The sequence below is a fragment of the Accipiter gentilis genome, chromosome 3, assembly GCF_929443795.1.
Source record: "Accipiter gentilis chromosome 3, bAccGen1.1, whole genome shotgun sequence".
NCBI classification, from domain to species: Eukaryota; Metazoa; Chordata; class Aves; order Accipitriformes; family Accipitridae; genus Astur; species Astur gentilis.
In genome coordinates, this window is record NC_064882.1 from 41,063,792 (window position 1) to 41,084,580 (window position 20,789).

Consider the following 20,789-nt stretch of genomic DNA (forward strand, 5'->3'; position numbering starts at 1 on the left):
TTTGCCTTCCGTTTTATTCTGGTCTGGCCACTCGTAAAAGACTTTTGGGAAAAAAAAAAAAAAGAAAAGAAAAAAAAAAAAAAAGATTACGTACCCATTTGACTCTCAGGGTAAAACAGAGAACTATCGGTCCTGTCCCTCGACATTGCTGAGGCAACGACGCGCCGCTCCCTCCCGTGACCTCACGGTGACGAAGGGTGGTTTTTTACATACGTCACTCCTCAACGAACCCCGAACCTGGACGAGCCGCTGCGGACACGCGGGGAAGGGGCGGCTGCTGGGGCGCGGGGTTGGTTTTTTACGTTCATCATTTCTGTATATTTCTGGTTGTTACGGGGAAAAAAAAAAAAAAAAAAAGTTTTAACTTTATAATTAATGTATAAGGTATGGGAGTAATGAGCAAGAGATGATACAGAAAGCACTTTGTTTGCTAAACACTTTAAATCAATCAATAAACTTTAAGGAAACGGCGGCTTTCCGTGGTGGCGAGTCCCTGGTTTTCGGTGGAATTTTTTTAAGTTTCCTCTGGAAAACGCCTGGCTCCTGAGGCGTTTCGAGGGATGCCTTCCCTCATCCTTTTTTCGTTCCGTTTACTCTGAGAGCGTATTTCTTATACGCAAATAAACTTGATTGTTCTTCTACGAGAGAGGGTATATCCCTTCTTAGTTCCCTCGTTTGCATTTTCTTAATTGGCTTTGCTGATTGCCGTTGGGCAATACTAAGGAAAAAAAAACCCCAAAACCAACCCCAAACCAAAAACAAAACCCTCGTCTTTTTTTTCTGCCGTAGAGAATCTGAGACCTCTCCTGGGTTTCCGCAGACGGGGAGTCCCATGTTTTGGATTTACGTAAATTTAATAAATCGGCTCTTTCATTCAGATTCCGCCACTTTAAAAAATAAAGTAATCTTTCCATCGCCTTTCCGCTGATTACTTTTGAACTAGTATCAAAGTCGGTCTTGTATAATCCTTATTGCTTTTTTTTTTTTTTTTTTTTTTTTTTTTTTTTTTTTGCTTAATTTCAAAGAAAAAGCCTGTAACTCCTTTGACCATCCCGGGCTGGCCACAGCCATACCACCAGCTCCTAGCCCCCTGCCGAAGGGACGCTTTTATCCCGTTTCCACACTCCCTGCGTGATCCCAAAGTCCACGCCGGGGAAGAACTCTCTCTTTCCACTAGTTTTTGGTGAGTCTGGATTTTTTTTTATTTGTTTCTTTGTTGGGTTGGTTTGATTATTTTTTTTTTTTTTAAACTTTCAGCCCAGAAACCTGACGACTGCCTTCGCGGGGGCAATTTTAAGAAACTCCGCGTTTTCCGGAGCGATTTGGGGGAGCAAAGAGAGGGGACGCACCCTCCCCAAAACCCTTCCCCGCGGGGCCGGCTGCGGGTCCCCCCTCCCCGCATCGCTGCCCGAGGACCGGGGTGCCCGGACTCCGGTGTGTGTCCCCCCCATCCCCATCCCCGGCTCCTTCCCCCCGGTGCCGTCCCTGCTGTCCCCAGCCTGGGACAGATCCAGCAGCAGCGGAGCCCCGAGGGGACGGTGATGGGCGGGGGGGGGGGGGGGGAGAGATGCTGAAGCTTGCGGGGAGAGTGCGGGTACCCCCAGCTCCGGGTCTTCATCTCCCCTCGTTCAGGAGGGTGCGAGCGCCAGAAATCTCGGAGCAGGCTCGTCTGCAGTTGTGGAAAGGACTTTTGAGGATAAAAGATGTTCTGAGGTAATTTTTCAGGGAAAATATTACAAGTGGTGCTGCTGGGAGTACAGCTCTGCACAGCTTTTACTGGTAGGAGAAAACCAGCTAAACTGGGAAAAGGATACTGGGAAGACTCTTCCCCACTGTAAAACTAACCCGTTGCTGACCAGGTTTGAGCGAGTGCTACTGGTAGTCGAACGGTTAGCTCAGCTGGGACGTGACCCACCTTAATTAAGAGATAATTCAAACCCTGTCTGCACACCGGGAACTCCGAACAATTCCCCCAGGTGGAAAATAATTCGACTCCAACAGGGAGCTGCTCAGAGCTTCGGAGTAGATGATTTTCCTACTCCAGGTCCTGCCAGTGAAACTTGTTCGTGTCAGCGTTGTTACTCACGGCTGTTGGATGAAGGAGTCAGCCTCAGATTCCTAGTCATTAAACTCGAGTTAACAAGGCTTCTCACATTTTATAACAGCGCTGCAAACAGAGCCCCAGGTATCTTTCTGGGCATAGTTCCGGAAGTTATCGATAATCCTTGCTCATCCAGAGCTCTGATGTCATAGAAGTCATGAGCAAAGCTGCAGAGCCTCAGCTCTAGTGCCCGTCCTCCCCGGCGTGACACCGTGCAGCAGCACAGAGCGCGCCGAATTACACTATCGGCATCGGAGACCTGACTCTCAAACGCTCCCCGGACCGCGGCTCTGCAGCTGGTTCGTGGTGCAGGATCAGACCGCACGGTCCCAGACTCGCCGGTGAGAATTCGGTGACAGCAGCACGGGGCAGCTGCTGAGAAACGTCCCCCGTGTGCTAAAGCTGGAAGTGCCGGAACGTCCTAAATCCATCATCCGTGTTCCTGCCCGTCGATATTCTGGCTCGTTAGGAGAATGAAACAGGGCTTGGCGCAGAAGTTTGAGGTTATCGTAGTAGATAGTCGTGAAAAGCCCCCGAAGCTCCCACCCTGACCCCCCAGCAAGGCCCAAAAGCCGATTCCCGCAGAGGACCTACCTGACGTACCTGCTGCACCGGCCTGTGCTCCTGCACGCAGCTTTTGGGAGGGATGCAGCTTCTTTTCCGTGAGTCATCCATGAGAAACAGAGACCCTGGTACAGTGTAAGTAGAATCTACTGACTGAGGGGAAAAAGGTGATTATGCACAAGCATAATCGCAAGGTGTTTGCAAGCAAGGAGGTGTTTGCTCTGGTTCATTCTGTGAGCTAATTTTTTTTTTTTTAATTACTTGATTATTCATTCATAAAATTTAGTGTTAGGGGATTCAGAATGCGGAACCCATTCAGGAGGGCATTGAGCAAAGCTTTTGCCAGAGGACAAATTCTCATCTCAGACACACTGAGCAGCGCATTTGGAGTCCGATTCAGTATTTTCAAGTGACGTCTTTGGCACGAACCAAAGAAGCTCTGGGGCATCAGCATATTTTTGAACTAATTCCAATGAAGTCGATGTTAAATCCAAGGCTGCAAGCCTGTATTAGTGAAAAATGATTCGGATATTAATTCCATCTTACCGTTGTTCGCTACGTGACTGAATGAGGTAAAAAGAGAAGGAAACTGCATCTATTTTACTTCAAGTATTTCAACTTAGACTGAACAAGTTTCAGTTGCTCACAATTATTGAATGACCAGCAGTAAAATGTCTTATAATCAAAGCAACAGAAAAAAAGCACATAAATACAGGTATATTCCAAGTGATTGGCAGATAACTGAAAACATTTTGAAATATTTTGCGTCATTGCTTACACACAACAGTCGAAGGTGTTATACCAAATCATTGGAGACCAGTGTTCTATATTATCACGCCCCAAAAGTTTCTTGGAGTTATTTCCAGTTGAGCAGGGAACGTAGATTTAGTGAGTTACTTCTTTTTAGATAGGGTTTTTTCCACACGCATTGCAGACCTTCTCTTTCAGACTGAACTCACAGTCATGTTACGCATTTCTATTCTTATATTACATAAGCAAAACGTTAAAAATATAGTTTTGCCTGTTTGAACTTAAATCCATTTCCCAAAAATAAACCATGATGTCTGCTTGTAGTCTGCTATGTTGGCAAATATCCATTAACTCCTGTATTACATGTATAAAATCGTTCTGCTCAAACGTACATGTATTTAAATACTCAAAGGAACATTTTTTTGTGTTGTTTGGGCAGTTCTGGTCTTCAGGTTCTGCCTCAAAGGGTAAGCAAGAAAATACGGTTGTCGTAGAGCCTTTCTTAAGAGCAAATAAAGATGTTTTATGATATTGGAAGATTTGCCGGACTCTGGGAGGTAAACCAAGGCACAGATTCGAGTGGACACTGAAGGTGAAGGGGACGGGCAAGTACACAAATGGGATCCTAATCGGTTTGTCTCACAAAGTGGGTTTATATAAACCACATTCTTCTCTATCTGGTGCATTTCTGTAAACTTTTTTTTTTTCCCCCTTTCTGCCCATACCGTTCTTTACCACCTGCTCACATTACACAGACACCTCAGGTGGACAGGATGACGGTTGTCACAGCGAAAATAACCCTGACAGTAAAAGCTCTTTCTACTTTCCTGATGCTGTCTGGCAGAGATGTGAATTCATCACACAGAGTAAGCTTCAAAGAAGCTCGGGAGGTTATCATAGCATCGGAAAGCTAGAGCTGCTAAGTCTGCAGTGCCCATTCAGGAGAAATCCTGCGGATGCTGGAAATCCTACGGATGCACCCTGTATCGGTGAAGAAAGACCAAGGACACGGAGGGCGTCTCAGGATGGGGACATGAAAACGGCTGGGCATGCAGGGTCAGGCAATGTGACAAACAACAGCTAAATCCAAGATACTATTTACTAATTTAACCTCATTATATGACAAATCTTCGTTTAGCTAAAACTGTCACTCCACCCAAAGTGCTAGACTTTATTTTAAAATAATCTTTTATATTTTCTTCTCTGTAATGTCACAAACCAGAAACGCTTTACAATGACAACAAAGGAGGGATGACACCACAGCAAGGAACTGCAAGTCACAGAAATATTCATGCGGGTTGATGATTGACACGGTAAAGGTTCACCCCCTTCGGTAAACTGCTGCTTTTTCAAGAGAAGGAAAATAAACCCACTAACCTCAGTGCAAATATCTCGACTATTGCTCATTTTCTTTCTCCCCACCCCCAACACCACACTTACTTTACAAGAACTTGCCCTGCACATAAAGGGACACTTTCCTGTCTTTCCACCCTTGACGCGGGTAGGGTGACAAGCTTTATTTCCTCTCCCTTGGTCCCCAGAGGCTGCACGAGGGGAAGAGAAGCGCAGGAGGAAAGCATTTGGGTGAGCTGCTGGTCCGGCTTTTTCAATTCCTTGCGTTGACCCGGAGTTCGTAGTACCAAGCTGCGCTCTCTATGACCTGTTAAATATTTTGAGATTTGCAATTAAGAGTGCTCTTTGGGACTTAAAGCGCCAGTAGTATGCCTTGTAGGGATGATTTGGAGTGAAATACTGTGCTTTGAGCACGCTCTGCAGCATACCTGTTCATGCTCTCGTTTGGAGCTTCTGTTTCAGCATTGGGGAAAATAAAGGCTCGTGCACATGTGGAAGCAACATCTGATTTCAGCCCTAGTAAAAGCGTGTGGCAGATTCTCCTCCTCCCGGTGCTGTTAGCCTTCAACTGCCAAAAATACTATTACAAAAATTCAAATATATCCAAAAGCAATTTCCAAACAAGCAGAATCATATATTTCCATATACCTTTTATAGTGCGCAAGGATAAGAGTGGCTCCATAATGGCATTATAAATATAGCAAATTAATGGTGGATGCAATGCCAACACCTTGTCATTATGCAAATTGGAATGTTGGCAGAAATGGTTATTCAACAATCCCTTTCAAAGTAACCAGACGCCTAATGCTGCTCATTACATCTCAACTAATTAGCACCACATTTAAACAATTTTAATAAGCTTTTCCCTTAACCCCTTGACAGAGGGGTTTCCTGATGCTAATGCAAAAACACGTGAGCACTTGGCACCGGAGCGCTGGGGTTTTGCTCAGGGCACTGACAGGAGGAAAAGCAAGGGGAAGCCTACCCCAAAAGCCGAATGACAACGTTTAAGTTAACAGACGTTTAAGCACGAACACCGGCACGCCCTCCTCCCAGTACGTCAGAGCCTGCTCCCAGACCGCTCTCCTGAGCTGGTGCTCCATTTGGGCTCTGTACTACCCAGACCGAGCTCATAGGAAAGGCTCAGTAAGGACACGAATTCATTTCTTTCTCCACTCGATCAGCTTCGAAGGGGAGGAGGGAAAGCATCAACTCAGAAACACGAGTAACTAATAGCTCTCTCCCCTTCTTTTCCTTCAGGGGCAGCATCTGGCTCCCGCAGCAGCTGGCCACAAGTTGTCCAGCTGCCAGGCAGAGCCAGCTCTCATCCGCATGTATTTTCCAGGGGATGTGCTAAGTTTTGGGATCTCTAGCATCTCTCCCAGCTGAAGGGGTCACCAGTGCTGCTGGTTGGGGAGGGTTCAGACTGGTCTTGATCTAAGCTGCTGCTCTGAGGCCTTGGCCTCTGTCAGAGCTTCCCACCCTTTAAGTCCTTCAATTTCTGTAGAGGGTTTTGTGATAGAAAGGACCATCACCACATCCGTTTAAGAGGGATGCTCGTAGGGCTCTGGATGTACCAACAGGCTCTAATTTCTCTCCTTAGCCTTTCACCATCTTTCTCTCTTATCCTCATCCCACACCCTGCCAGGAGTTCAAGGTCTGCGCTGGTAGGGCACAGCTGCATCGCCTTGGGTCAGACAGCCATGAAACCAGCTAAACTGGGAGAGACCTAACCGGGGTCTCCATCCTGAACCCTCCAGCTGGTTGCAGGAGAACTGCGTGCGGGTAGAGTCCCTCGCCTGAGCTGCGGTGTAGGTGCTTTGTACCTTACTGCCCCTCCCCTTGATCTTTCCTCGCTGACTTGGCTCCAGGCCTGCCTTTTATCTGGGTGGACTTTCGGGTAATCGCTGACCGGTGGGTGGCTCTGTTACTGTCACCAGGCTTGGGTTTTGTCTTTGGGTGCTGTGGGATGGCGTCCCTTGTCAGGAAGGCCATGGCCTCTTTCTGTTTTCACCTTCTGCTCCGGGCTCACCTCTCCCTGACACCTAGAGTCTCTACCCTGTTTTTTCTTTCTCACCTTGCTTGCCTTTGCTCTGCCCTCTCAGCACTGTGGAGTTTTCTGCGAGCACCGCTTGGGGCAGAACTCTCTTTTATGTTTCCAGATGCAAATTCAAGTATTATTTTCACCCAGGAGCGGGATGTTGTTAATTAATTGTTTTGGTTTTATTTAATGTAGCTGTCCCAGCGTGTCCCAAAACAGACATACAGAGAAATTTCTCTCCAGTAGTTACCAGAGTAACGGCCTTCTCCCAGGCTTTGTGTCCAAGAGGTCCTAAGGGCTGATCTTCTAGCTGGTGACAATTGCTATGAGGGAGCTCTTTCCTGAAGCTGTGAAACTCAGTGGTGTTTTTAATGGTAGGTGTCTAGGGAATGAGGAGCCAGATCCAGCCCTCCCTTGCCCCAGTCTGGGGCCTGTAATCTGGAAGGCTCTTTTTTACCTTCTGTCTAGTCTCCTACACGAAGCATTTTTGGCTCCACTGCGGTTCGGGTCCCACAGGAGAACAGGTAATGTGAACCATCTCCTTCCAGCTCCCTGGCATTTAAGTCGCCTGTGGCTTGGGCTCTTCTCTTGAGACAGGACATGGGACTGTCACCTCTTTGGCTGAGAAGGGACCTGGAACTCCACCTCGCCTGAACGTGTGCTCCAGCATTATAGCTCTTACGTGCACTATGATTGCCGCTGCCTACTTAAAAACAGTGATTTTGCTAAAGGTATGTGTTTGGTGGGTGTTAGGCAAGGTGTGAAAATCCACGCTAGATCAAGCCTTCTCAAGTGCTCACACAATTCTTTCCCTGGGTCTTATTAGGCCTAAGCAAGAATTCCGGTCTAGGTGGGAAGGCCAGTGCAGCTGGCCCTTAGGGGCCCAGGAAACCTAAGCATTTCTTGGGCTGCAGTTTTGGACAGTTTTTGGCACCTAGACCCTTCTCGGGCCAGTTTGCAGAAGGTCCCTTTCTATGCCTACTTGCTACTATCCGTGGTCAGACTATACTCTAAAGGCATGAAGTTTTCCTATATGGTAGTGTCATTTGAAAAGGCATGGTTTTAAATGACCAGTTTTCATCACTTAAGTACTGCTGTAACATCCACGTGTCCTCACCTTTTCTGATGCATAACCTACAGACACATTTATATCACCTCCACGATTAAAACCATTAATGTGTTTAATAGCACTGGACGAGCTACAGACACAGCCGCACAAACAGCCAGGTATTTGCACGAGTGTTAGAGACCACCAGATGGCTATCTCGGCTCAACTATTTTGATACATACGGAATTGAGGTTTTGCTGCCTGGGTTCCCAAGATTCAATACTTCTTCTTGCTTCTGGCTAGGCCACTTTAAGTGGAACATGTTTCTTTTTTGTTTTTTTTCACAAAAGAAAGATGTTTTTTCAATAATGTCCACTTTGAACTCACTGATGTCCTCCCCAACCTGCAAACTGTTTTACACGGCATAATGCATTGTCCATGGAGAACCACCTACAAACCCAGTGTCTGTCTTGCTTCCAAAAAAAGACCCAAACAAAACCCCCAAACCCAACCAATCCCCAAACAAATCTTTTAAACATAATTTCTAAGAGCTTTTAAGGGTTACAGTTTTCTAACAGAAATCTTCAGCCAGACCTGAATTGCTAAAGCCAAGCCTCAAGTAAGTAAGGTTAGAGAAAATGAAATTGCAAGGCATCATGCAAAATATGAGTATGAACCCATCATTCTGCCTCAGTAACTTGAGAGGGGATGTGCTGAAGGATTGCTTTTATTCAGAAGCCCTGCTCACAAACTCCATACCAAGCTCACTTATGTCAGGAACTGCGTCGTGCTAGAGGGCCAGACCCTTCACTCCAACCTTAAAGAGCAGTAAACTGCTACACGCTGTAGCCTTTTCCTTCCAGGCTTTTACTTCCGAGATGCAACCGTATGCTCACATAAGAATAACCGTGGACAAGTCTTTGCTTTCAGTCCTTGTTTCACCACTGAAACAGCACTAGTTATAGAAGGGTGACTTCTATGCATCAGCACTGCTCACTTCAGCTCAGAGTTACCGTGTCCTTTAGAAATACAGAATATTCAACCTATATTACAACTATTCACCTTAATAACGCTTCAAGGGCCAAATCAGCCAAGGTGTTTAGGGACCTGGAAATCATATGCAGTATCCCCAGTAAGAAGTATGTTATAGTACAACTGCAAAGGCGTTTGAGTGAGTTATAAAAACCAACAAAACCCCACACAGCAGAGATGATGAGAATGATACTTGTATTTATTTTTTTTCCAGAAGCCCTGAGGACGGGAACAGAAAAATTCCAGCAGAAGTGTCACACAGTTTAGCAACTAATATGTTTGAATAGCTGGTGAGCTCAGAGACCTCAAATTTGTAAACTGCTGTAAGTAAAGTGAAGCACAAAGAGGTGTGATGTATTTAAGAAGTAGATTGATTTCTTTTGAACTTAAAAGGATTTCTATCTAATGAAGGTAGGCTGGATCTTTGGAGATAGGTGCCTTTTAAAAATTTTTCCTCTAGCGGAGCTACAGATAAACCCAGGAAAAGGAGAAAGCTCCCCGAATCCTCTAAATTATGTCTGACCAGGTCTAGTGAGAATGCTTAATGTGGCAAAATTCAAGATCTGTTCTGTGTATATATGCTGAACTGCCATTGTAGAGAAATCATTTGATTAAATGAGGCAATCATTAACACGGGATGGGAAGCATGGGTTTCTCAAACACTGGATGAGGGGAAGATGCATGCTGGTAAGAGGTCAGGCTAGCATAAAAACAGTGCTACAGTGAATGGGTGTTTAACACATTCTCCTATGAAGAATCTATGGTCTTTCTTACTTCAAGGCAGAAAAAGGAACAAAAAAATTCATATCCAACCGAGTATATTCCCCACCTGACACAAAAAGTTATTGCAACAAGACCAGAAAAAAAGAAAAGTAGAAGAGCTCTAAAAAAGGTTATCACTAACCTGGTCCAAAGTCCATGCACCCGTGTCTGAGTTAGCCATCTCCAAGTCACTTGCTGGGAAACCTTAATTCTGCAAATTCTCCTTCTGCATGAAAGAGGCATTCTAGAAAAACACCTTTTTGTATGCATGTGTGTTTTTAATAAAGAAAGGGGGGGAGCATATAGATCACACAATAGGATCAGATGGATTGGACACTCAGGTCCAGATAGGAAGTTTCAGCTGATTGATAGTTCTAGAACTGATGTAACTGAGTAGCGTCATAATGGAGCACTACTTGCTAAGCACACTCATTTCTCACAGATTTCTACCATTTCCCTTTCCAATCTTGGTCTTTGGGCCTTTTTTTTTTTTTTTTTTCATTTTACTAAAGGCCCCAAATGGGAACTCCACAGGGTAAAGTGCACCTACTGTTTGCTGGAAATTTTCTAGTGCTGACATCTCACATCCACAGCAAAGAAGGGTTAAGTGCCACTGCACAATATAAATGCCAACTGTTTTTACAAGGAGGGAAAATATGTCTTATGAATGAACACCTTCAGTCTGTGCATGCTCAAGAATCTCTGGAATAGCGGCACGATGACCCCTGCGGCTCTTTTGAATGTTAATCTCCAAGATCAAACAGTTTCATTTACACTGTTCTGCGATCCCAGCATCCAATGATCTACATTACATTCAAATGTGCAGGATTGTGGTGGTGTTGGTTTTGGGTTTGGGTTTTTTTTTTGGTGTGTGTCTTTATCTTTGATAAGAAATAACATCAGTTTAGCAGTTGATTCAACTGACCTAGTGATGAACTTGGTTTGTCCTTGTCTACATTTTCACCTGAAGACTTCACTACTAAGTTCGCTAGCCTGATAGTAGAAGTGGCTTTGCTTTCCAGTGCACCAGATGATAGCTTTTGAAATTCTGGCTCTTTATTATTTTATTTCTGGTAGTTTAGAAGTACATCTTCTAAATACCTGTGTTGAAGAGGAAAATGTCTTCCAAACTGCAGAGCTCTTGCAAAATAAACTATCAAGATTCAGCATTCATTGCCTTCTAAGCAGTACTTGTGCAAGTCAAAAGGTATTTGGCAGAACTGTAAATTAACTTTTGACTGAGGCGGTCAGAAGCTACACTGAGGAGTTTAAATTTTCTCCTTTTTTAAAGTCTTATAGTCTCTTGATGCATGAGGAAAGACCTCCAACAGCTGAGTGACTAAGCACTCTCTCAGTTTTGAGCCTGATATAATTTTAACCGATTCAAGCCAGGCAGTTCAGTAGTGCAGTATGACACCTGAATGATTTTTAAAACCTCATACTTTTGCTTTGTACTGGAGCTTTTTAGTATCAGTTAAACTACAGCACATTCTAAGTATCTCTACCAACTTTCACAGCATGCTCTCCAGATACAGTTCTGAAAGATACTGGGATACCATCTTGGGAAGACAAGCAGCAGACCAGGATGACCTTAGTCCTTTCAGCTTCTCCACTAGTGCCACAGCTATCAAGTTTGAATTAGTTCCTGGATTTCAGTTTGCTGAAATCAAACTCTACTCCATTCATTACCTGAAGGCATCAGTTGATTTGGATTTTTTTTTTTTAGTGTGTACACAAGAAGTCTTTAGAGGTACTGCAGGAATCACTCTGCTGCTTGATGTGGTACACCTTCTAGAGTTGTAGGCTGAGCAAATACTCTGTGTGTTGCTATCTCTGGTAGAAATCTAAGTGTTTCTAAGGCATCTTTTTTCTGAAGGCATGAAAGTGGAGGCAAATTTCAACACACATGTTGGCAAAGGAGGTATAAATTACATGAGTCCCTTAGGAAGGAAAAACCCCCCAAACTTGAACATATTACCCAGATTATGTACAAGTCATAAAACATGCTCTATTTCATCTACATTTCAAATAATTATCAACTTGTTAAATGCATTTCATTCTATACCACCATATCTTTGCCAAAATCAATATTCATTATCAAATAAGTTAAAGTTGAAAACAAATTAAAAAATTACCCCAGTAAAAATGCACCTAGCACAGTATTTTAGTGTAAATATGAAGATCTGTGATACAGGTTTTGTGCAGTTGCCCTCTTGTAATAAAATGAAGGGTAAAGATGATCAACAATTTAATTCAGTGCATAGTTAAACTGGTTGGCAAACTTCTCGTGCTTTCTTTGGTCCACTCGGTTCATTGCTTTCACCACCCGTTTCATAGCACCTCTGAAAGAGAAACAAAAAAATAATAAAAACAATTATGTTGATTCTACACAATCTCAGAGAATGTTTATGAATGCTGGGGACAAAAAAATGAACTATGATTAATCACTACCAGGCTTCTGAACACTGCACTGATGAGGCTGAACAAATTTGTCTTGTTAACTAAATTAGCTGCAGCAATACAAATAGTTTAATTCAGCAATGATTTTATTAACAGGAATAAACAAATTAAAGTCTTTCAGTTTAATGGCTGTGCATTCCACCCTCTTAGCATTATTTCTGACAGTCACACATAGCAAGTTTGATTTTCAAAAGCACCTAACTGCTCTTGGGGGAAAAAAAAAAAAAGAACTAAAAGTTTCTAACAGGATCTAAAAAAACTAACACTCAGAAACCCTTATGAAATCTGACTTGCAGCATCTAGAATGTTTTTGTGAGGGAAGGGCTTGCTGTTTGGTTCATGTAACTAACTCATTTAGCTACTTTCCTTTCACAGGTTACTAAAAACCCATTTTATCAGCTGTGGGCAGAGTAAGACTCTCTTGCTCATACCAGCAGCATTCCCATTCCTGAGCAGCAACTATTTAATCCACAAGGACAACACTACTTTAGGAAGACACTAGAGATTGTCATGTATCTCTATGCAGAGAGGTAAATTACTGCTGCAGAACAGCTAAGTACTTGGAGTTTAGCACAGGTGGGACAGTATGTACAATACCGTATTCTTACATAAAGTGGAATAGGATCTCTGCTACCTCATGATGGGCAAGCATTTTAGCCGAGCCCTCTGCAGCGCCTGCTGTGCTTGAAGAAGGCTCTTTTAGATTCAAAAATAAAATAAAGGAATGAACTTGGGAGCTCTTAAGCTTTCTGGTGCTCCTAAATCTGAGGAGGGTTTGCCCCCATGTTGCTGCTCTTTATTTGCTGCCATTGTTTCCTCCCAGTAAAGATGGTACCCAGATATTTTTCTTCTTTGGGGAGTGACTGCTCTGCTTTTGAATGGGTGAATGAAGACACCTGCGTTTTTTTCCCTCCACAAACTTTTGAGTGAAGATCACACAGCCGAGATTTTGAGGGTGAGGAAAATGATGACTAGACAGCATGAATAGGAACTTGGAGATTCTCATAAAAGGCATACTATATATGCTTTAGCTGGTAAGGCAGATGAAAGCGTTCATGATTCCAGAGGGGTAAGAAAGCAGAAGAAAGGCAGTAGCAGAAGTCAAGAGAATGCTCTGTTGCATACACCTGCCCCCACAGAAACTTACGGTAGCTGTTGTGCACAGCTGAGTGCCTCTTGCCTAGGTAATTTTGTTCTTTGCTGGATTCTAGCGTTCCCATCTTTATTGGTTACTGTAGGTACCTCTAGCACAAAAGGTCAGAAAATCTGAGGCTGGTATTTGCAGGTGTGCTCAGATGTCACCCTGCCTCTGTTTACAAAGAAGGAAGTTATCTCCTACCACATCTCTGTAAATACCTGGATGCTCTGCCAACCTGGGAGGTATGCCAGCTAAGGGCTTGGTTTGAGGGACTATGTCTCATTTAAGAACGTGGCACTGACTGATGTCTCCTTTGATTTCTACATCAGAAATGCAGTTGGGAAGTTCCATCACGCAAAGCGGATGGTTTCAAGTCTAGTGCTGTTAAACGCTATGTTGTCACTGTCTGCCTTTGTCACTGCTGAAGATGCTCACAGGCTGTGCAGTAAAATGAAGGCAAGACATCCACCTGGTAGTGTGCACCAGCCTTTTTCAGGATCAACCCCTACACACCATTCCAGCTCTGCTCCTGTGGTTATCTCTGAGAGGCAAGTTGACTTCTGTTTTAGCTAACTGCTCTCTGTAACAGCTTCATTTCAAAAGCCATTTTGAAACATCTGAAAACAGAGGATACTTCTTAATAATGCTTCTAAATGGTAGGGTTAAAGATTTTCTCAGCAGCAACTGTAATGAAAACCAACATTCGAAAAAACACCTTGGAAGAGGTATACTTTTAACAAAATTCTGCCAATAAAGTTACCAGAGTAAGGAAAATGCGGTCATGGTTTTGCACTTCAAATATTGCCTAATTGGTAGGAGAAAAGTAAGCCTTTAGCAGTGCAGAGTGGCCTTGACACTTTCATGTCATGTAGGTTTTACATTAGCACCACTGGATTGTGTGATACTGTAAATGAAATGAGATCCCACTTTGATGATCTGTGTGCAATTTCACTTAACTTTATTGGCAGACCAGAGCCTGGGTTTATCACCTATACGTTTCAAGTAATTTGGGGTTGTTATAAGGAGCCAAGGTTATCATCTTGCTTAGTGCTGCAAAGCATGAAACCTATTAAAACATGACAGGTTTGATTCCCTATGCCTGGCACTAACACACACTCAAAATCATTAGCACAAACCACAGTAAACCAAAACCAGCTTTTTAAATTTATTTTGTTAAAGTTGATATGAAATTCTGATCATTAGAACTGTATGTCTTTGACTTCTAACTAAGATCAGGTGATATGAGAATTTCACAGAAAACGTGTTAGTTCTGTAACTAAAAGCAATGTGGATTTGGCTTTGTTATTTTAACAGTTGCATCAGAAAAGGGAAAATAGAGTTTAAACAAATATTGTGCTTTGGATGCTGTTCAACTCATCCAGTATGCTTAGCGAATAACCCACCATTAATGATTTTATAATAATAATTTTGCTTTTTTGATTTGACAACTTTACACTTTTCACTCTCCTTGACTACTTCATTTTGACATGTGAAACTCTTTAAATATCTGCAGCTACTTCCCATTTTATAAAGACCAGAGCATGATTAGGCAAATTTATGTTGCAGCCACGTCTAGCTGAGACTAGGTATCAGAAACGGCATAACAGAGTGGACATGTGGAGCTACTATACGTTCTAAAACCCATTCAGCTTGTTGGGTTGGTAGGCTCCCACTTCCACCTGAGCTAGCATGCCTGCTTTAAAGTTAATTCACATATGTCTACATAAGTCACAGACACACCTTTGTTCGACATGTCTAGATGCCAATGCCATCCAAACAGATTCTTCTCGAGCTAAAGGTAGGCCAGGAGCTACTGTTTGCACATGTGCTGAGAGGAAAGGGAGACATACAGAAATAGCACCATCACGGGAAGAATACTGTGTCCACATGCCTCCGGTACAGGGAATAATCATCTTCAAACTCTTACACTGAAAAGAGACCTGCAGCAGGTTCCAGTCCTTGACATTTACAAAAGACAGAAGGGTTAAGTGAACAAGAACCGTAACACAAGGATCCAAATGTTTTTCTTAGCCAATTGAATGCATTCTCAGTAAAGGAGGAGAAAAATGCAATGGCAGTGTATCACTGAATAATTACACAGGAAGGGATCACTCTGTGTACATACTGGATTGGAAGGCACTGCATCAGGCCCAGCTAGCAATTTAGTATAGGCAAGAGTGAAAGAAAGTACAAAGGAAGCCCAGGCAGCAGTCAAAAGTTTGGGAAGGTCTCTGAGCATACACCAGAGGCTCAAGGGCAACTGTCAAGACAGTGTTACATGCCAAAAGTCAAGGGTTTGACAGATCCTTTTATTAATTGAAGTTCTGCTCAGGATAGCCCATCTTAGGCTTTCAAAAGGAAAAACTTCATTTTCACTCCATCTACACTACTACAGTGTGTCTGATGCTGTAAGCTGTGTCACTCTGAACACAACATCTTCTTTCCAGATCTGGTACTATTTGTATGCATAAAGCAGCATCCAAGTGATTAATAAATGATCATCCCTAGAAGCCACTACAGCAATTATAGGATTAAAAAAAAAATTTGAGAAGGATGGAAAAAATCTTTCATAGGGAAATTTTGTAAATTGGCTGAAAATTACTCTCAGAGAAATAACTTCGGTCATCAGTACCTTCTACTCTTTACCCTCCAGAGATATGGAAGGTATTTGTGCTCTGAAGTTAGTGAAGAAAGTTGTTTAGTAAGTGCGTGTTAATGTAGAAACAGAAAGTACCACTGAAACAAAGGGAAACAGCAATTTCACAGGCTTTAGAAAACATAAACGTCTTACTTATTGAAGACTTTCTTCTCAAGCCGGGAACGAGAAGTGTCAGCCTGCTGCTTGAGGTCTGTCAGATTTGGATATTTTTTCTTCTTCCCTTTCTTTTTCCCTCCTTTTCCATTATTTTTAGAGGAACCAAGATCCACTCCTGTAGCTGCTTCAACTTCTCTCATGAATTCTGGATCTCGCCACTCTGTGTAAAAGAAAAAGCATGCACTTTGAAACTCCAAACCCAGGTGGAATTTGCAGTCTCCTAAGGTACAGGTTCTTCACACCGCTAGGCGAGGGCAGACTCACTGTGCTGTAAGTTGCATACACAAAGGAAGGGGAGGATAAAGCAGTTAGCCAAAATGACAGATCTTGATGAAAAAGCCCTGCCAGTCTGGGGTTAGTACCTATTATAAGCTGCTGAAGACAAAACTGTTCTGTAGGAAGACTTAAGTCAAGTTTTCACAGTAGCACAGTAGCAAAATTCCAAGGAAACTATTCCATGTAGGAAAGGTGACATAAACACAGTGATCGTTATTTAGAAATTGAACAAAATGCCAACAACATAGCTGAGGAACTTATTTCCAGAAATAAATTCTGAATAAGCTTAAAAAGACATCCCCCCAAAATGGAATATGTCAACTTTTGAGCAGAGTAGGGGTGACAACATTGTAACTTTTCTGCATCAAAGAATCATATTTGCTTCAAAACATGAAGTGGTATCTGACACCTAAACAGCATTCTTGAATTAGACAACATGACCCTGTTGCCACGAGCACAATTTTGCATCTGAAAAAGATACTACCTTTTAAGTATCCCACAATTCCTCAGTTTAATTATCTAAATCAATTTTATTCTCTTGGCAATAGCACAAGAGTTAATTTATCTCATCAAAAGCTTGTTTCACAGTTTTATCAAAATCTTAATGCTTCAGAATCCAACCATACACTGTAAATGCAATCTGTTCATAGATGCCACCACAAGAAAAAGCATGAACAATTTAGACCGTAAACTCTTTGAGGAAGCCACTGTCTTTCACCTTTAACATAGAGTCTCGCATATCAGAACAAGGTAGTTCAAAGTAGAAAGTAAAAATGTGGCTAGAGGATGGAGACCTTCAAGGGGAAATTTAGAAAAATGGCATTGCATTAGAAAGACTTTGAGCATATGGGTTGGAAAAAAAATGTAGCAAGCACTACTTCAGAGGAACACGGTCCAAACTCAGCATAAATGCCAGAACCCTGTATTTTAACAACCAGTAATTGCCGGTCACTTGTCATATAGTTTCCCGTATGTCAGTCTGCCTTTCTTGCCTACAGAAATTGTAACACCAAACGTCTACTACCCTTTTTTAACATCTATGCAGACAGAGAAAAATAAACAGTCTTAAATGTCTATAACAATTTCACTTATACACCAAGATGGTCACTGAGCATGACAAATATTGGTAACAACATTTCAGGAAAGTCAGAGGCAATGTCCTCAACATAAGAACACGGTGCTCAGGAATATCAGAGCAATTTTCCAAGGAAAGGTTCGATCTAACCTATGATACGTGAAAGCAAGGACTGATTAAAATCCAACACACCAAAAAGCATGAGGAAAAAACCGAAGCCGTGCAAGAACTGAGCAGGAGAAGCATAGACAGAGAAAACAGAACACATATACTTGATAGATCATAAGACCTCACAGACTTTTTTTTTTTTAAGTGAAGGAATACAGAACAGCACAATTCAGATACAGGAACGATTAATCCAAGATTAAGGAAAACTGTCTAAACAGTTTATCTCCCAGTAATAAGAAGGCGTCACAGTTTAGGAACCCAGTGAATGGAGCAATTGTTTAAACACAACGAAAAAATGCTGGCATCCAGTAGAGATGAAATGAGCATTTGAGTAAAATGAAGGAGCAATTTAAAAGCCTTTGAGAAAAATCAATAGAATGCCAGGGAAGAGCAGCCTTTTTGAGCATTGATGGGCCCCTAAAGCTCTTCATACATTGTTACCGAGTTTAGCAGCAGGGAAAAGAAAATTACACAGTTTGCAAGGGTAGGCGGGAATCAATACTGTAGTTAGTAAAGAGATGCTATTTCACATCTGACTGGCCAGCGGCCTGCCTTCACCAGCCTGTCCTGATACCTGTTTGTTAACAAGTCACTAAGGGCTGAAAAACCAGATACTCTTCAGGGTTGACACAAAAAATAGGCACTTAATTTGCTCCTGTGTGCGAACTATTGGAAAAGGATGAACACTGCAGATTAGCAGGTCAGCGTAATCCCACCTGATTCATTGTTTCAGGACTGAAGAGCCCAAAGCACCATTTTGTGGACATTAGCTAGAGTTTAAAATTTTACACTAAGTTAAAAAATGCTCCATAATAACAATGACAGTGTTGTCAAAACATAGTCATTATCACACAAACCTCCCCTTCAATCACACAAGGATGAAAATAAACCTACTATCCAACAGGAAAAAGATGTAGGAAGAATTTTGGTGCAATTGAACCATGGAACTGATCCCCAAATTTTAATGTTTTTTCAAAATTTTTCAAACTGTCGCCATTAGCAAATGATGTTGTCAATCGGAAAACCAAAGAACTTACTGTACAGAGTGGGTTACCACTTGTATGTTTTCCATAGCAGTGCTGCTTAGACTTGCTTCAAGTCCTTTGTAAGAAAAAAAAACAAACCCCAATGCAAACCAACCAAATGCCCACCCCAAACCACAAGCCCAAAACGAACAAACAAAAGACCATTTTAAAAGGTTGATGAAAATATTATAAAAGAAATATAAAAATAGTGAGGCACAGAAAAAAAGAAAGCAACAAAAAGCAGCAGATAGAAGTATTTAGTGACATCTGGTTTACGTATGGCTTTAGAAACCTGTAAGGCTTTGTCCAATAAATTAAGTGCCATAGCTTGTTCAGTATCTCCCCAGACAGACGGGATGGACCTTTGTATGACATCTCAGCTTAACAACGGCTCTCAATAATGCAATGCAGCAGTGTCAAAACTGGTTTGGGACTAACATGCACATCCTTGTGGGCCAGAGGTGAGAAGCCTCTAACAACACCAAGCTGACACTGTAATAAAAATAAATATTATGTCTAGCCTCAAGCAATGGCAGTTTCACAGGGGGGAGAAAAAAAAAAAATCAATATTTTTTCAGTGCAAGTGTTTTATATACCAGAGTATTAGTTTCTAGTTTGAAACTAGTCCCTCAAGAACACCTGGTAGTTTAATTTGCTAGTTTTAGTTTGTCATAACTAAGTTGGGAACTGTCCTTTTTAGCACAACATCCACACCCCTGCCCTGGTTTCGCTGTGACAGTCCAGCTGTGCCCACGCTGTTGGCTGGATGCCAGTTTAGAGCACTTCACTCCACCGGGACAAGGATGGAAACTGCCTACAAACATAGCACTTCTTGACACATGCAAATACCAGAAGGTGTTCAGTAACTGCTGCATTTGTGTGGTGCTGGTAATTGCCAAGCACAGTCACTCGAAGATAGCCAAATCACTACTAAAGGAAACTGGGCTGGTTGGTCAATGGTATGTTTAAATGCACATTCATCTGACATAGACCTTTTTGGATAACAGATCAACAACTGTTCATTATGCTCTGAAGGGATTTCATGGAAGGTTTAGTAGCCTCATTAACAATATATATGACTGTGAAACTGGTGAAATACTGAGTGAGAGCTTAAAAAGAGAACTAACTCTTTAAAGGGAGTATACTACAAGTTATCAAAATGATAAAGCCTATGGGTAAGTTTAATTAGAAAGCAGAATACTCACCTAGAGTAAATAACTTAAACCAGAGAAAACTAAGACCTTCTGGAGGAAGGCAGATTAAATAAAAGCTTTGAAAACAAATCTGTCCCCTCTAATTATACACTATGTCTTTGCTGGATAGATCTCTCTCTCCCATCTTCCTTTGCAGTCCATCAACTTCCAGTAGCTTCCTGGTTGCAGTCCCCCCAGCACTCTATGAACATCTACCTTCTGTTCATCACTAATGAGGTTTAGTTGCACTATTGCAAAAAAGTCTCTTATTCGCCTTGGAAGTCTTTCTGCCTGTGTATTCATTGCTTGATGTCTTTCCCAATGCCTGCATTACTTAACTGGCAGTCCAGAGCTTTATCCTGGCTAAAAATGCCCAAATAATCTTGGGGAAGGATGAGCCTTCCCTCCACACCTGAAAGCAGCAGCCAGGATGCAAGGAGAAGGCTATTAGTTTTGTTGCCCATCCCCATTGTTTAAAAACAAAAACCAGAGTATTGCACAGTAACATGTAAACAATTAAATAGCACAGGTCTGCTTGTTCCCTTCCTCAAGCCCATCACAAACATCACGCCTATTAGAATATCCAGACTAGTTATAATGCCAATAAAGCCCAAGGTGAGGGCTTCCCTAGTTCAGAGTATTTTCTAGAGATGCTGCACAGATGCACAGTATAACAAGGCCAAGAATGCACCTTCTAAAACACAAGTAGTGAGTAGATATAGGAAATGCGGAATACGATAGATATGAATAGATATAGGAAAAACAAGTTCCTGCATTGTGACCAAAAAACCCCACTCTGTCAATAATCGTGGTAACACAGTGATACTAATAATATTATCATTACAGTACATAAATCACAACTGCTAGGGACCAGCAAGATTAGATGACTTCTTTTCAGAAGCATGGGAATGGTTACTGTCAAGCATTTCCCAATAGGTTTAATTGTCCTTAATAAACATGTTCCTTAAGATAAAGGCTATAACTTGTC

General features: G+C 42.3%; 1 protein-coding gene across 3 annotated transcripts in view; it reads right to left on the reverse strand.

Moving 5' to 3' along the window:
- Positions 1–9,067: 9,067 nt before the first annotated feature.
- Positions 9,068–20,789, reverse strand: part of UVSSA (UV stimulated scaffold protein A) — a 58,732-nt gene continuing 47,010 nt past the window's right edge. Inside the window, exons 12-13 of one of the 3 annotated variants that reach the window (XM_049834862.1) lie at positions 16,041–16,224; positions 9,068–11,993 (exon numbers count right to left, since the gene is read on the reverse strand). In XM_049834862.1, the coding sequence (XP_049690819.1) occupies positions 11,900–11,993; positions 16,041–16,224 (278 nt within the window). In that variant the 3' untranslated portion in view covers positions 9,068–11,899. Of the gene's footprint in view, positions 11,994–12,436; positions 13,867–14,891; positions 15,208–16,040; positions 16,225–20,789 lie in introns of those variants that run through there. The other 2 variants (XM_049834873.1, XM_049834882.1) reach the window with 2 other exon arrangements.